The sequence below is a fragment of the Apium graveolens genome, chromosome 4 (genome assembly GCF_009905375.1).
Source record: "Apium graveolens cultivar Ventura chromosome 4, ASM990537v1, whole genome shotgun sequence".
NCBI lineage: Eukaryota > Viridiplantae > Streptophyta > Magnoliopsida > Apiales > Apiaceae > Apium > Apium graveolens.
Window position 1 is genome coordinate 316,227,780 of NC_133650.1, and position 16,478 is coordinate 316,244,257.

The window sequence follows — 16,478 nt, forward strand, 5'->3', positions numbered from 1 at the left end:
TCTTTTTATTTTAGTAATTGGCAGTTCGTAATCCACTTTTATTTTTATTTTTGCGATTTCGGTCTACATTATTTTCTCTGTCAACTTGCACCCCATAAAATTAATTTCTCTTCTATTTGCACCCCGTTAATGACTTTCCATCCAAGATAACCGTTAACTTTAACGGAAGTAGGGACATTTCAGTAAATTACTAACGAAAATAGAAGAAAATAAAGTAAATGAAAAAGTCTCTTGGTGTTGGAATTTGTAGTGGCTTGAAGAGCTGTCTGAGTTTGTTGAATGATGTGAAAGAGAGTTGATTTGAAATGGTGCTCATCACAGTCTTTGCTAAACATCCAAGATGGAGTGTTTGTAGTTGAGCTATGGCCTGCTTCTCCTCCTGTGTGCATGAAATCTTCTTCATCATCATCTTCATCCCCAAACTCCTCAGAACCACCAGCTAGATAGTCAAATTCATCACCAGCTGTGAAGGGCATGGTAGTGATTGCATCCTTGGCCCTTTGCATAGAAGCAGTTGTGTGCACCAAGTTGAGAATTCTCTCAGAAGCCACATGGTGAGTAAATGTCTCAGCTTTAAAAGAAACAGAGTCTAAGACAGCTTGATAATCTTGCTGAAATAGCTATTTCTTTTCAGCCTCATTGACATCCCTTAATTGTGTTCTAGAACAATGTTGATAATTTTATTATTTGGCCATATTAGTTCTTGAAGTTTCAGTAACTATTTTTTCTTCAGGAATTCAATTTTACCTGGTTTATTAACAGGTATTTAAAGTGCTTGCATAACGGGGAAGGATCTGTCATCGATATTCCACTTCAGTGCCTTTTTTACTTTTTGAAAACCCGTTATAAACATTAATGAACGAGAGACTTAAAGTTGTAGTTCATGTGCAATTTTTGATATTATTCCACCAATAATCGTATCATAATCTTTAATTTTTTTGGATTGTTATCTCTTGTGTAAGGTGTGCTCTCATGGATCTACAACATTAATGAACGATGAGCTTTTTTGAGTTTCAAGTGGAGGTGAAATATCTCTCATGCCATCCATCTCAAGGATTAATGATTTTCTCCCTTTATTTCTTCCTATTACTTTTATATTTGTCGTATTTTTTCTCCTTTCATCTTCTCTTTTCATGGAATTTAGATTTTAGCCTTTACAATATGTTCTCTTGAAGGCATGTACATAATTTTAACTAAGATGAGCTTTTCTGAGTCTTTTGCACGCTAGGAACCAGGTGATTGATTTATATCTTGGATCAGAGTTACAAAATATGTAAAGTACAAAGTGATTATTAAAGTAGGGTCTATTTATCAAGCTTCAGGTTGGATAACGATCGCATTCTTAGCTAATCCTCCCATACGTAAAAAAGTTTTAGGCATCATCATCTTATCGGTCATGAACATTCACTACGCCATAAGTGCACATAGGCAACGATTTTTATCCAGCGTTGCAGAAAAAGCGTTGCATTATCTACAAAATTTTCAGTTTATTGCAACATAGTGGTGAAAGCGTTTCATTACATTGAAGCTACCATTGCTAATAACTGTTAGTGTTGTGCAGCATGCAACAGTAGAGGTCATAGCGTTGCATTAGATATTTTTTTTATTTAATAAATGCTAACGTGGAAAATAAATCTGAGGTGGCGTGCTGGGGACCCACGGGTGCTAACGTGGCATGTTAACGTGTCATGCCACGTCAGCATTTTGGGCCCCACATATGGGGCCCATTGGTAATGTGGAATGCTGACATGGGATTAGTGGGACCCACATGGGGGCCCAAAATGCTGACGTGGCATGCTGACGTGGCACACAGTGGGGCCCACTTGCTGATGTGGCACTTCAGGCGTTGTATTTGCTTTATGGTGTTGCAGTAGGTTATTTAGTGTTGCGTTAGTTATTGTACTATTCTTAAAATTTATTTGTTATATTTATGTTATAATTTTTTTTAAAATATTTTTAATTGATCCAACCGTACAAATTTTGTTTCTTACTAGTTTTAGAGATGTGTAATTTTTTTTTAAAAAAAATAAATTTTATATCACATGCTTTTTTAATAGTCAAACCCCGGTGCACACGGGTTCACATTACGTAGTCTTGTTCCGGGTGGTGATTCTATTTTTTTAAAATTTTTGTTCAACGATCCAACCGTACGGATGATGATACCTACTAATTTTAAAAATGTCTAAATATTTTTTAAAAAAATTAAATTTTATATCGTATTTTTTTATAATAGTCAAATTACGGTCAACACGGGTTCCTATAACCAAGACTTGTCCCGAGTGGTGATTCTATTTTCTTGAAATTCTTGTTCAATGATCCAACCGTATAGATGATGTTACCTTCTAATTTTAGAGATGTTAAATTTTTTTTTTTTAAAAAAATTTAGATTTTATATCACGTGCTTTTTTAATAGTCAAATTACGGTCAACACGGGTTGCTGTTACCTAGTATTGTCCCGAGTGATTATTCTATTTCTTTAAAATACTTGTTCAATGATCCAACCGTATGGATGATGATACCTACTTATTTTAAAAATGTGTAATTTTTTTTTTAAAATTTAGATTTTATAGCGTGTGTTTTTATAATAGTCAAATTACGGTCAACACGAGTTCCTATAACCAAGTGTTGTCCCGAGTGGTGATTCTATTTTTTAAAAATTCTTGTTCAACGATCCAACCATACGGATGATATTACCTACTAATTTTTAAGTTGTGTAATTTTTTTTAAAAAAATTAGATTTTGTATTATGTGTTTTTATAATAGTCAAATTACGGTCAACACGGGTTCCATGTAAATTCTTGTCCCGAATGATTTCTATTTTTTTTTAAATTCTTGTTCGACAATTCAATTATACAAATAATTGTTCCGATTAATTTTATCATTGTCATGTTATTTTGACATATATTTTACATTAGTTATACAATTTTCTTATAATATTTAAAATTGTAAATATTTAATAAAAAACTAAAAAAATAATTAAATGATGTTGAGACACAGATCTGCACACTTTCCCAGGCCAAAAAATTGGGCGGTTATTTCCCCTTAACAAAAATTCACTCTTTCTCTCTAAATCTGAGCTGAAACTCGAAAATTAAAATAATATTAAAATAATTTACAGAAAAGCAACAAGATATTTATCAAAATAATTAAGAAATTATGATTGTAAAGACTTAATTAAGTCAAGGCCCAGCCCGTTAACAGACAAGCCCTAAAAATTTATCATTTTTATATAAAACCCTAACAAACATAAATCATTAGCAGTGGCCGCCTCGTCTTTCAACCCCTCTCTTCACTCAGATCTTCAGACCCCTTCTCACCTCCACCATCCTCTCCTCCGCTCACCTTCTTATTATATTCTCCTACACATCTCGATCCGAGATGTGTAGAAACAATCGAGAAATCAACAACCTAATCCGTACAACACGTTTCTCGAACCGCCTTCGTATGCTGAAGCAATATTTCGATCGTTCGATGGAGAAGATAGCAACGGAGGAAGTGGAGTCAACGGTCATGATTTGTTCGCAACTTCGACTTCACATTCCGGAGCGAAGTATGTGCGAATCACGGTTTCGGATCCTCAGAAGGAGCAAGACGTGTCGAATGGGAAGTTGCCGTTGGTGAGGACCATGGATGTGGCGTCGAGAATGTTGGATGGGGCGGTGAAGTTGCCTTGGCAGTTGTTTGGGAGGGAGAGTTTGCAAGGGAGTGCATTGGATGTGAATGAGGTTGCGTTGCCTGCGAAAGGAGGGAGGGATTTGTTGAGGATTTTTAAGGAGTTGAAGCAGTCGGTTACGAATGATTGGGGTGCGGTTAAGCCACCGGTTGTGGAGGAAGATAAGGAATTTTTCAAGAGGAAGGGTAAGTTGCAGGATTTCGAGAATCAGATTGGTATTGCTTCTCAGCAGGTCTATTGAACTCTTTTGATGTAAATTATAAATTTTGGGTGCTATGTTTGTCGGTTTATATAATTAGTAATGTTTCTCGATTCAAATATGTATTGATATTTGTCTGATAATGCTGATCTAGCGAGACCATTTTGAGTTGCGACATCTCAGACTTGATTAAGCTTAAATGTATGTTAATCAATTTCCTAGCTCCATACAATAAAGGAAATATCGATATTTGCCTCGGTGTTATATGTAAATTTGTAATATTTATTACTGTAATGTAGTTGATTTAGGTACTAATAATATGTATAATGAAATGGGACGTATGCTATTGACATGAAATTAAAGCTCAGCAAGAAATTGGGAAGACGATGGGGCAACTGGGGTTGGCTTTTGTCAAGCTAACGAAGTTTGAGGCGGATGAGGCAATGATCAACTCTCAAAGGGTGAGATCTGCAGACATGAAAAATGTGGCTACTGAAGGGTTTTTAGCACATAAACGCAGCGAAAACGTAAATTTACTTTTAAAAAGAACCGAAACCCTCCGCAGGATCCATGCGAAAAAATAATATTTAATTCGTAGTTCAGTATGTTTACCTTAAAAAGCTTTACGTTAATGGAAAGATGGAGGTCTTTAATAGCGATCCAAGAACGATGAACGGAGATCCTTAGCAGATGCTCCTCAAGTGTGAAGCACTCCACCGGTATCCATCAAGAAAACGATGTAATGAAGGAGGAGGAGATGGAGATAATTAGGGTTTTGTCAATCTTTTTGGTTAAGGCAAAAATAGGGTTTATAATAGTATATTTATAGGCAAAATTTTCAGCTAAATTTTTTTCCATAAAATATTATTATTATTAACCTTTTATTATTCTCAGTAATAATTAAAACACCTTTTAATTATTAGTCCTTTTTCTAAATTCTTTAGAAATAATTCTCTCACTTGATTTAATTTCTAAAAATTAAATTCTTAATTAATAATATTAAGAATCTTTTCTTAATTAATAATATTAAGAATCTTTTCTTAACTAATTTAGAATCAATTAAATCTCATTTAATCAATTACTAAATTTGCCAATTAATTATTTATTTCATAAATAAATAATTATCAGCCATTATTAATTAATTCCTCCACCATTAAATCATTATCTTTTATGGTGTGACCCTATAGGTTCAATATTAAGCGGTAGTAGAAATAAATAATAATAAAATTATTTTATCATTATTTATATAGATTCTCTAATTCATTAAATATGATTAATAAATTAATCATATTTATTCTACATCGTGAGGGATACTTCTCAGCATATCGCGACTATCCGGATAATACGAATTCACTGCTTAGAATACCAAGAACCTATTCAGAGAGTAGTTACCGTACAATTAATTCCTTCGACGCTGCAATATCACGATTAAATACAAGGCATAAAACTTGTGTCAAGCCTATCTTATTTAATCACTTGCTTTCCCATTCACTATGCTTAGTTCTATTTAATGTAAATTAGAAACTCCTTTCTAATTTCATTCACTCTGGCTAGAGATTCCTGGATTAACATAAGTGGATCAGCATTGAACATTCTCTTCCTACACTGGAAGGGTAGATCCTTTATTGATCATACCCTATCCTCGTGTACAAATTTCTATACCCAGTAGAACCCTTACAATTGTCCCTTGAGACTAAGAACTAAACCAAAGCATAGTTCACTGTACACAAGATGACTATGATGACCTCAAGTCTAAGGATACTTGTACAACTATCACTATGTGAACAACTGCTGACACGTGAGTGAACTCAATTAGTTGTTCAGCTGTGTGAGTCATGTTCAGTGAACTTATTCTATAATAAGCACCTACATACTAGCTATGAGAACAGACATCCTTCATAATGAAGCAAGCATAGTATGTATCGCATCTTTGCGGATTATTAATTACCAGTTATAATTCTACGACCAGGAACTATTTAAGTTTAGAGTTATCATCTTTTAGGTGTCATTATTATGATCTCATCACAATCCATAAAAAGCTTTACTCTAAACTGTGGTATATCTTATTTAAATATTTAAATAGATAAAGCCCGCAATAAAAACAAAATAAGCCTTTTATTAATATCAATGAAATCAAAACAGATTACATAAAAGTTATTCCTAAATCCTCATACATGATTGGACTTAGGACATATCACTTTCAGCTACTGCTGCTGTCAATACTAGCAGACTCTATCGGGAGTTGAATGCACAAACTGTCAAGCATCTGGTAAGTTACTGGATTGTTGTACTTTCCCAGACTTGAATTGCTAACTTTAATCATGATCCTTTATCTTTTCAAGCATCTTGTTCCACCCGAAGTGCTAGATATTTACAGATGCTCAATTCTTATACTGCAGGATAAGCTTCATGACTATCTTGGGGTGATGTTGGCAATTAACAATGCATTTTCTGACCGCGCGAATGCTTTGTTGACGGTGCAAACTCTTTTATCCGAACTGGCCTCCTTGAATGTAAGGATTGAAAATCTTGAAGCTGCTTCATCAAAGATTTTTTGTGGTGACAGGTCTAGAATTCGCAAAATAGATGAGTTGAAAGAAACTGTAAGAGTAACAGAGGAAGCTAAAACCTGTGCAGTCAGAGAATATGAACGGATCAAGGTAACATGTTCTTCCTTCTAGTGCATGTATTACCCGAACACTTCAGAAATTTTAGTGACACCAGTTATCCATAAATTCTTTAACTAGTTTTTGAGCTGGAGATAATATATTCTTTAAGTAGTTTTTTCTTCGTCCAATAACAATCATTATAAAAAACTGAATACAATAGGAGGGTCTTGCACTAAGAAAAATAGTTAATTGTGTGTGTCCTTAAGTGGATATTAGAACCATTTCTTCAATTGCTTTATAAAGTAAATGTGCATAAGCTTTGCCCTTGCTTGAGTTATGCTGACAAATTAAACATAGAATAATTATTCATTCTGTTGAATTGGATCTTGATATTCTTATAAATGAGGACTTAATTTTTTACCAAATAAAATATAGGTAGCAGTACATAGTCACTCAGACTTATTGCTTAGTATGTAGCATAATAAGCAACGAAGAGTTAAGCACCTCAGATTTTTAGAAGCAAGCAAGAAAACATAATAGGATGAAGTATTTAGCAAAAATATACAAAGTAATTAACACAGAAGGAGCATAAATGTGCAACACTGAGTATATAATAGAAGCGAAGTCGGTCATGAGCAATGGGGTCACCAAAATCAATCCCAGTAATCATTATTTAGAAACACTGAATATAAGTTCTAGGGTCTTTTATTTGCTTGTGGCTACCAGACTGTGGTGGTATGTTATGGATGTTACTGCTAGCGACATGGGAACGTAGAGTATATCCGTGCTGTCCCTTAACCACTTTCCATGGTTCTATTTAATTAGATAACAAGGCAACCTGGGTTACATGAAGCTTCCTATCTATACCATGACATTATTGTTAATTTTTATTCTAAACTGTATATTTGTGTTGTATTTGCAGTGCTTACCTATTACCATCGACGTCGGCACAAATAACCAAAAGTTGCTGGATGATGAGTTAATTATTGGGCTCAAACAAAAGAGGGCAACTAGGCAGGTACTTTTTATCTTCCTTTCTGTAATTCATAGATATAATTACTTGCGGTCTACAACTAAAAACTAATTTTGTATGCATTCACCTGCATCAAGGAATTTGCCGAGCTTCTGGCGGAGTTTATGTCTACTGTTAAGCAGAACTATGGAGAGAAAATCATCATACAGGCTTGTTTGCAGTTTCAAACATTTAAGTAGATAATAGATTTTTATATGTTATAAATTATAATCATTTGACATTGATTCTCAGTTTGAAGATCAATCTTATGGTTGATTAATAGTGATTTATAAGTTTTCAGGGTCAACCTGACAGTTATCACGAGTTGGTCGGGAATCCGCACCATACTGAACGCCTAGCACCAGATGAAGTGGCCATGCTTGTGGTAGGTTGAGTGTTTTTGTAAAGTATATGCACTAAAATGTGTAAACTTTATGTCCTCTTATTACTTCTGTAAAGGCTTACCTAATGTTGTTTTATAATTTAAAAGACAAGTTTGAAAGCCCTGTCTGGAGCAGTTTCTTACATAGATTCTGATCACCACAAAATGCTTCTTTCTTCTGTAAGTAATAGTGCATTAATATTTTTGCTCATTTCTTTTTCCATTATTTTTTTCGGATTTTAGTTTTTTGGTTGTTAAAGAAAGTTTGTTACCTTCAGATAAGTGGCATGAGCTTGTGGAACTATGGTCCAGATGTGATGGATGTATTGGTTGAGTTGGTTGTTGCTTTGATATGTAATGCTACTCACTATACAATAATGATTATCATTGCTTGTTCTTATCAAGGATTAGTTTTGCTTTTACTACATTGTAGGCTGCAGTGAGCGGAAAATACCTCCATCTATGCTTGGATATGCTTGTAAGAAATTTTGTGCCGCCTTTATCTTTCCTTAGGCTATTACAGTAGCCACATGGTCTTGCAAAAAAAGAGCAAATTCTTTATCGTGTGCATGCTGCTTTAAAGGAAATTGCTGATTTAGTTCCCCTCGCACCACTGAGATTGGAAAAAGTAATCAAGGAGAGGATGCCCTACAGATCCTCAAAGCAACCTTGGATTGTAAGTTTACTTCATCTGCTTCTCGTCGTTTTGGGGACATGCTTCTCTGTAACCTTGGCTGGAAGTACATTTTTTATGCATGTCTATGTAGACTATATAGCACATTATCGATTTGTTAAATATAAATTTAGAATGAATTTTTTTTGGTCTAGTTGCAAGTTGTTTCAAGTAATTTCGTTAAAGGAAATGTCGGGGCCTATATTGACTCCAAAAAAAATTACCTTTTGAGTCCAGTTGCTTTTATGGTTGTATTTAGCTCTTTGTTTTAGTCTCTCTTGGCAGATAAATCATAAATCTTTTACGCTTTGTACACTATCTGTTTTGCGTCTTTTTGGGGCAAATGCTCAATCTGTTCCTAGGCAGAAGTACATTTTTTGATGCATGTATTTACAGCCCATAGCTCGTAATAAATTCTAAAAATGAAATTATTGACTTTATTGGTTGGGTTTAATTGCGTTGTGTTAAATAAGTAGTAAATTAATAATGGAAAGTTTAAGGCCCAAATCAATACCATAATATTGAGTGATTGACCTGTTAAGTCCAACTGCTTTCATTACTTAAGTTTAAGGCCCAAATCTTGTTATTCTTATTCTATTCATTTTTATTTTCTAGGCTAGAGCTCCATTTAGCTTCCTTGCATCAACATCGCCTTAGGGTCTATTTTTAAAAGGTTTTTATTCGAAGATGTACCACGGTTTCCAGTGATCAAGAGGAAAACGGTACTACAGTCATTCAAGGCACTCAAGGCGCAACTTCTTAGTGACTTAGTTCTTTGGTATCTTTGTTCATTTGAAGAAAGATTTGATGTACTTTTGGTGTTTTAAATTTAGAATTGGGCGTATGTATTTTAGTATTTTTTGTATGTTTAAAACTTGTTGAATTCCTGATATGGTTGTTTTTGTTGGATGCCACTTATGGCAGGTATCATGTAAAAACAGACAAATTATGGCCAAATTTTTATGTTTTCTAGTGTTGCATATTCCATAGTATGATGTTGCATATTGCTTTTCACTGTATTACATTTGATTATAATACTGTTGCAATTTAAAAATGGTGTTGCATAATGTGGTATATACTGTTGCAATTGAATGAAAATAGTGTTGCATATGCATCAAAATGGTGTTGCATAAATAATATGGGCCCCCACATATGATGTTGAAAAAGGGCCCCACTGCTGACGTGACATTGCGGGCCCCCACATGCTGACGTGGCAGGATGAGACCCAGCTGACATGGCGTGCTGACGTGGCATGCTGATGTGACTCTGGGGACCCCCTGTTGCTGACATGGCATCTGATGTGTCAGTTCCCACGTAGGACCAAATGTACTATCCTGTCAGGTCTAATGCAACACTTTCTGTTGTTTCCAATAGGTGATTTACTGTTACAAAATCCACCTGATGCATTACTTTCAAGTTTTGCACAAAATATTCATTAGGTGTCTACGACCACTTCCACATTGGCAACCCCCCTCTGGTGTTGCCTATTATCTTATGCAACACCATTTGGGCCTTATGCAACTATATAGTAGGGGTTGTCTATGTGCACTTATGGCGTAGTGATTACTCTAATGACTAAAATTTAGGTATGTACATATAGGTTATAGAATAATGTGAAAATCTTTTATGTACGGTAGAAATACGAGTAATAACCTTTTAACATAATGAGTATAACTTTTGTTTGAATGTACTTGAATTGGCCAATACTTTCATTCTTGAATGCTATAAAATGCTAATGAATTTGTTTTTCTACCTGCTAATGGAGAGTTTGAACTTGTGTACATTGCATGTGACTTTCTCTTATTTACAAAGCCTTTTTTGCTAATCCGGTTTACTTTATGAGATTAAATTGCAATAAAAGTGTAGGGTTAAATTCACACTCTAATCATAGGTTTTTACAAGTTAGCAACCATTTCCCTATGACCAAATCTTTAAAATATCAAGATTTACATAATTAATTATCTTTTACTTTGACATTAATTTGTTGCTTTGCAAAAGCTCCCACTATGAAACAACTTTCGATTTTCAATTTGGATAGCAGTGAGAACAAATGAGTTGTGTTACCCACTTCTCTTCTAGCGGATCTGCATAACATCCCAAATTATGTACATGTTGCAACAAAGATGACAATGTCTTATGTTCCCTAACCCCTTACAAATACGCCTATATTCTAATTATTTATGATTTATTACAGGACTTTCATTTTGGGTTAGAGAAATTTAAACAGGTTTGCTATCCATTCGAGCATCTCAAGGATAATGAGACACCAGAATTTTGGAAAATAACGAGATCGCAAGTTGGTAGAGTTCTTTTCTAAAAAAAATGATGAAGTCAGAAAGTATGAGCTTTTAGGTCTGAAATGCTGCTTTCAGGTAGGTACTCATAATAATCCATCTAATAATCCATCTAGCCCTTAAGTGCATTGGTTTTTGAGTTGCTGATTGATATGGTTGTGTACATTGACGATGATAATTTTGACAAAGAAATGCGGTGTATATTTTTATGATGTTTATGAGTTTCTTTCAAGATTTAATGTGATAGTATATATAAAATTGTAGCATGGGCATTAAAGAGGAGATGTAAGTCCCCATCTATAACTACATTTTAATTTCACAAGTTATTGACGTACATGGTTGTTCCAATATATTCTAGATAATTGAATTACATGGATGACTTACATGGATGACTGACTAATTTTCAAATTAATTGTTTTATGCTAAAAAAACTGGGAAGTAATATTAGTCATCTCAATTTCAATATAAAATTTTTATATATTAAATAATTTTTTTAGCAAAACACATGCTCAGATCCAGTCATTTTTTATTATTTTAATATTAAAGTATGATCAATTTTTTCTTTGTCTACAATCATGTTGGTATCTGCTATTTGCAAAACAAAATTAATTCTAAAAATGTGCACATATGGATTATATATGGAGTTCTAGCTTCTCTTATTACACCTGGATGATGCAAAATATCTATTGTAATTTAAGTACTAAATTTATTCAACATTTATTTAGATAGGTTAAATTATACGTGCTTGATAAATTATATTTAGAGCAATGAAAGAGTAAACATATATATGAAAATGATGTATGCATAATCTTATTATAAGTAGTATTTTTTTTGAAAGGATAAAGAAATGTTAGTTGGAAAAAAGATGTCAGATTGGAACATCTGACACAAAAAAGTATAAAATTAAAATATAAAGTACCATTGTACCACTTCTAATGTGTATAACTCCTTAAAATTTTAGGTACACTCATCAACTCTCCAATTATATGTTATATTTTTATAACATTATTTTTAGCGGCTCTTTTAGTTTTAGGAATCTTAATTTTCAACAAAATTGCTGTAAATAATATTTTTTATTTTTTTTTTTAAATAGTTTCTGTGAACTGGGCGGGTATATTTACCTAGTTACCACTACAAGAAAACAAGGTTAAATACAACTGATTTAAATTCGATCGGGATTAAATTCGATCGCATGCGGTCGAATTCTTTGGACAGGGCTAAATTCGACCGGCCTCGGTCGATTTTAAATGGTCGTATTTAAACAGTCGTATTTATAATCAGTTTTAACTGAAAACGGTTGAAATTAAAATGGTCGAAATTAAACCGGTCGAATTTTGCCCCTAAATTCGACCAAAAAGAATTTCGGTCGAATTTAGCCCCAATAAAAAAAAATGAAGGGAATTTCCCCCAAAACTATTTATTTGGCACTCCTAAATTCAACCGATTTTAGTCAAATTTTATATTTAAAAATGGCAGGAAATTTACCCACACTTTTAAAATTTTCAAAAACAAAGTGAGGGAAATTTCCCGCCCTTTTCGAAGTTATATTTCAATGGAATTCAGTTGTATTTATGATTTTTAAAAAATTATATTTTTTAATAAAAAAATTTATTTAAATGTTAGTAACTATTTTGAAATTATGAATATGGGAGAGAATAAAAGTTATCCAAATAAAAAAAATTAGTTAAATTTATTTGTTTAAAAAATAAAATTGATGCTAGTTAGTTGTACTAGTCAAACAAATGCTTGACTTTTAAACTGATAAATCAAATAAAATTATTTTGATCCGAAACTTTGGTTATATCACCAATATATATATATATATATATTTATTTATTTATTGACATCCATATGGTTGGATCCCTCAAAAATAATTTTTAATAAAAATTGAAACACCAATTCAGACTAAAAACTCGTTGTACTACTCAAACTAATGTTTGACTGTTAAAATGACAAACCAAATAAAATTATTTGGATCTTAAATTTTGGTTATATCACTAATATATTTATATATATATATATATATATATATATATATATATATATCCACTGACATCCATACGGTTGGATCGATGAAAAATATTTTTGAAAAAATCGAAACACCAATTCATGACTACACACTAGTTAGTTGTATTAGTCAAACTGATATTAGAGTGTTAAAATGACAAACCAAATAAAATTATTTTGATCTGAAACTTTGGTTATATCACTAATATATATATATATATATATATTTATACGGTTGGATCCCTGAAAATATTTGTAAAAATCAAAACACCTATTCAGACTAAAAACTAGTTAAGAGTACTAGTCAAACTATTTATTTTGATCTAAAATTTTGGTTATATCACTACTATATATATCCATTGACATCCATATGGTTGTATTGATGAAAAATAATTTTGAAAAAATCGAAACACCAATTCATGACTAAACACTAGTTAGTTGTACTAGTCAAACTGATATTAGATTGTTAAAATGACAAACCAAATAAAATTATTTTGATCTGAAACTTTGGTTATATCACTTATATATATATATATATATATATATATATATATATATATATATATATATATATATATATATATATTGACATCCATACGGTTGGATCCCTGAAAATATTTGTAAAAATCGAAACACCTATTGGGACTAAAAACTAGTTAGGTGTACTAGTCAAACTAATGTTTGACTGTTATAATTGCAAACCAAACCAAATTATTTTGATCTAAAATTTTGGTTATATCACTACTATATATATCTATTGACATCCATACGGCTGGATCGATGAAAAATATTTTTTAAAAAATTGAAACACCAATTAATGACTAAACACTAGTTAGTTGTACTAGTCAAACTCATGTTTGACTGTTAAAATGGTAAACCAAATAATATTATTTTGATATGAAATTTTGCTTATATCACTAACATATATATCTATTCACATCCATACAGTTGGATCGATGACAAATATTTTTGAAAAAAATTGAAACACCAATTCATGACTAAACACTAGTTAATTGTACTAGTAAAACTGATACTTGATTGTTAAAATGACAAACCAAATAAAATTATTTTGATCTGAAACTTTGGTTATATCATTAATATATATTTACTAACATCCATACGGTTGGATCCCTGAAAATATTTTTAAAAAATCGAAACACCAATTCGGACTAAAAACTAGATAGGTGTACTAGTCAAACTAGTTTTTGATTGTTAAAATGGCAAACCAAATAAAATTATTTTAATCTAAAATTTTGGTTATATCACTACTATATATATCTATTGACATCCATATGGCTGGATCTATGAAAAATATTTTTGAAAAAATCGAAACACCAATTCATGACTAAACACTAATTAGTTGTAATAGTCAAACTGATGTTTGACTATTAAAATGGCAAATCAAATAAAATTATTTTGATCTGAAACTTTGGTTATATCACCAATATATATATATTTATTGACATCCACATAGTGAGATCCCTGAAAAATATTTTAAAAAAATCGAAACACCAATTGAGGACTAACACTAATTAACTTTGCTGGTAAACTAATGTCTGACTATTAAAATGGCAAATTAAATAAAATTATTTTGAGCTGAAAGTTTGGTTATATTACTAATATATATATATATATATATAAATATATAGCCTATAACCCATGCGATACACATACTGATTATAACATTTGTAATTTTATTATTTTAATAATTTATTAATATAAATTATAAAAAATAATAATTAAATATAATATAGATTAACGAAGTTAAAATATTTACATATTATTTTGTAGGGTCAGATTCAATAGGTAACTGATATTACTCGGTAACTAAGTAACTAATTATGATAGGCCACACATTCATCACCTTTAATGGCACGTTTACACCTAAACTTTTTTAGTGCTTATGTATAGTTTTATCATGTACTTTTTATATATTTTTTTATGCGTGTTCTTTTTATTTTAAATATTTATATTTTCATAAGGAGTGTTCTTTAAATTTTTTGTGCTAATATGTGTTCTGTAAATATATATTTTAATGTTCTTTAACTATTTTTGTGTGTGATATATTCTTTACAAGTGCTTTTCGGAAAACAAAAAATTATTTACTAGTTTTCTACATAATTATTTTTACACACTAGATTATAATTATTTTTGTATTATGGTCAATTATTTTTTGTATTATCTAGTTTTCTACACCAAAAATTTATATATTTAGTATCTTTTATTACATGTCCAGTAAAAATTTTACACGTTCTGTAACTATATTTAGTATTCTGTATTTTCTATTAAATTTTTATTTAGTGTTCTTCAATTTTTAATTTAGTCAGCCCAATACTTTAAAATGGTGATGTACTGAGGTCTGCTCACTTAACGGATTTGGGCTCACTTTACCCACAGTTTAGTCCAAGTCTCTAACAAACATCCACTTAAAACCCTAAACCAACTCTACAAATATCATCCATACCTTTCCTCAGCCGCACAAGATCTCTTCTTAGTTTTCAGTTTTTATATTTTCTTCTTTTTTAATTTCAAATCTAAAAGTTAAAGCATCTCGTGCAAATTCCTCTGTTTCGATACAATAAACAGAAGGAATTATGCTTAAACAATCATATAAAGATGCTAAATCAAACATACAGGCCCTATGGACTTGCATCTTCCTCTTTATCTCTCTGGATTTTTGGCATTTTCTCGTAGGTTCAACATTTTTCTATCTTGTTTTCAGTTCAATAGTATATATAAATTTTAATAATTTCTTGTTAATAATAGAGAGGATTATGTTATAGTATTGATATTTGAAGATGCTCTATGATGAATGATTTGCTTTAACCACACTGAAGAGATTTGTGATGAGTCTGTAAGGTTATGATCTTGTTAGAAATAAGGTTTCAAAGAGATTAATATTTTCACTTTGAGAATGTTAAGCTCTTCCTTCATTAAACTTGGTGGTTTGAGTAGCGGTGAATGAGTAATTATAATTAGATCTGTTTTGTCTGATGTGTGTAGCTGCGGGAGTACTAGCAGCGTCAAGGATGCAGATTCACCAGAATCGTCAGCGCACACAAGAAGTTTGATGCAATGCTTGGCTGAAAAATAGAGATAGGTTTTAGTATATTGTAATAGTAATTATCGGATTTTTTGAGCCATTAAATTTGTTTGTTGACACTGTTTTTTAAATTTGTATTGTATTAGTTGCAGATAATATTATGTAGAATTCCGGTTGTTGAAATGATACGTTCCAAGATGTTCTAGTTTGGTTAGGTTGAAATTATAAAATGGAATTGAGCAGCATTTTGCCGTTTTTTCAAAAATCTGTTGTTAGTTTAAATTGATCGAATTCGGTTGAATTTACGTTTAAATTAATTTTCGATCATATACGGTAAAATTTAATATTTTGGCGGGTTTTTTAAATTTTTTCGAAAAATTTAATTGTTTGGGCGGGATTTTTAATTTTTTTTCAAAATATTTAATTATTTGGGCATGATTTATAAATTTTAGGTGAAAAATTAAATTCGATTGTCCTCGGTCGAATTTTTTCGGTTGAATTTAAGCGGTCGTAAATATTCGGTCATAATTAGCCAGTCGAATTTAGTTAAATACGACCGAACTCCTAAATTCAACTCCCTTTATTA

General features: G+C 31.6%; 1 protein-coding gene and 1 long non-coding RNA gene across 2 annotated transcripts; both read left to right on the forward strand.

Annotated features, from left to right (window-relative positions):
* The first annotated feature begins 996 nt into the window (after window positions 1-996).
* On the forward strand, window positions 997-8,929 carry LOC141720299 (sorting nexin 2A-like). The gene is made up of 12 exons (XM_074522643.1): window positions 997-1,023; window positions 3,387-3,909; window positions 4,224-4,359; window positions 6,075-6,141; window positions 6,272-6,532; window positions 7,404-7,499; window positions 7,795-7,878; window positions 7,984-8,055; window positions 8,154-8,213; window positions 8,309-8,353; window positions 8,459-8,551; window positions 8,834-8,929. Exons 1-12 carry the CDS (start codon window positions 997-999, stop codon window positions 8,927-8,929), a joined length of 1,560 nt encoding a protein of 519 aa, XP_074378744.1.
* A 6,122-nt stretch (window positions 8,930-15,051) lies between these two features.
* Window positions 15,052-16,088, forward strand: LOC141721869 (uncharacterized). Its single transcript, XR_012574914.1, has 2 exons — window positions 15,052-15,708; window positions 15,853-16,088. It is a non-coding gene; the product is annotated as an uncharacterized LOC141721869 (long non-coding RNA).
* Window positions 16,089-16,478: the final 390 nt, after the last annotated feature.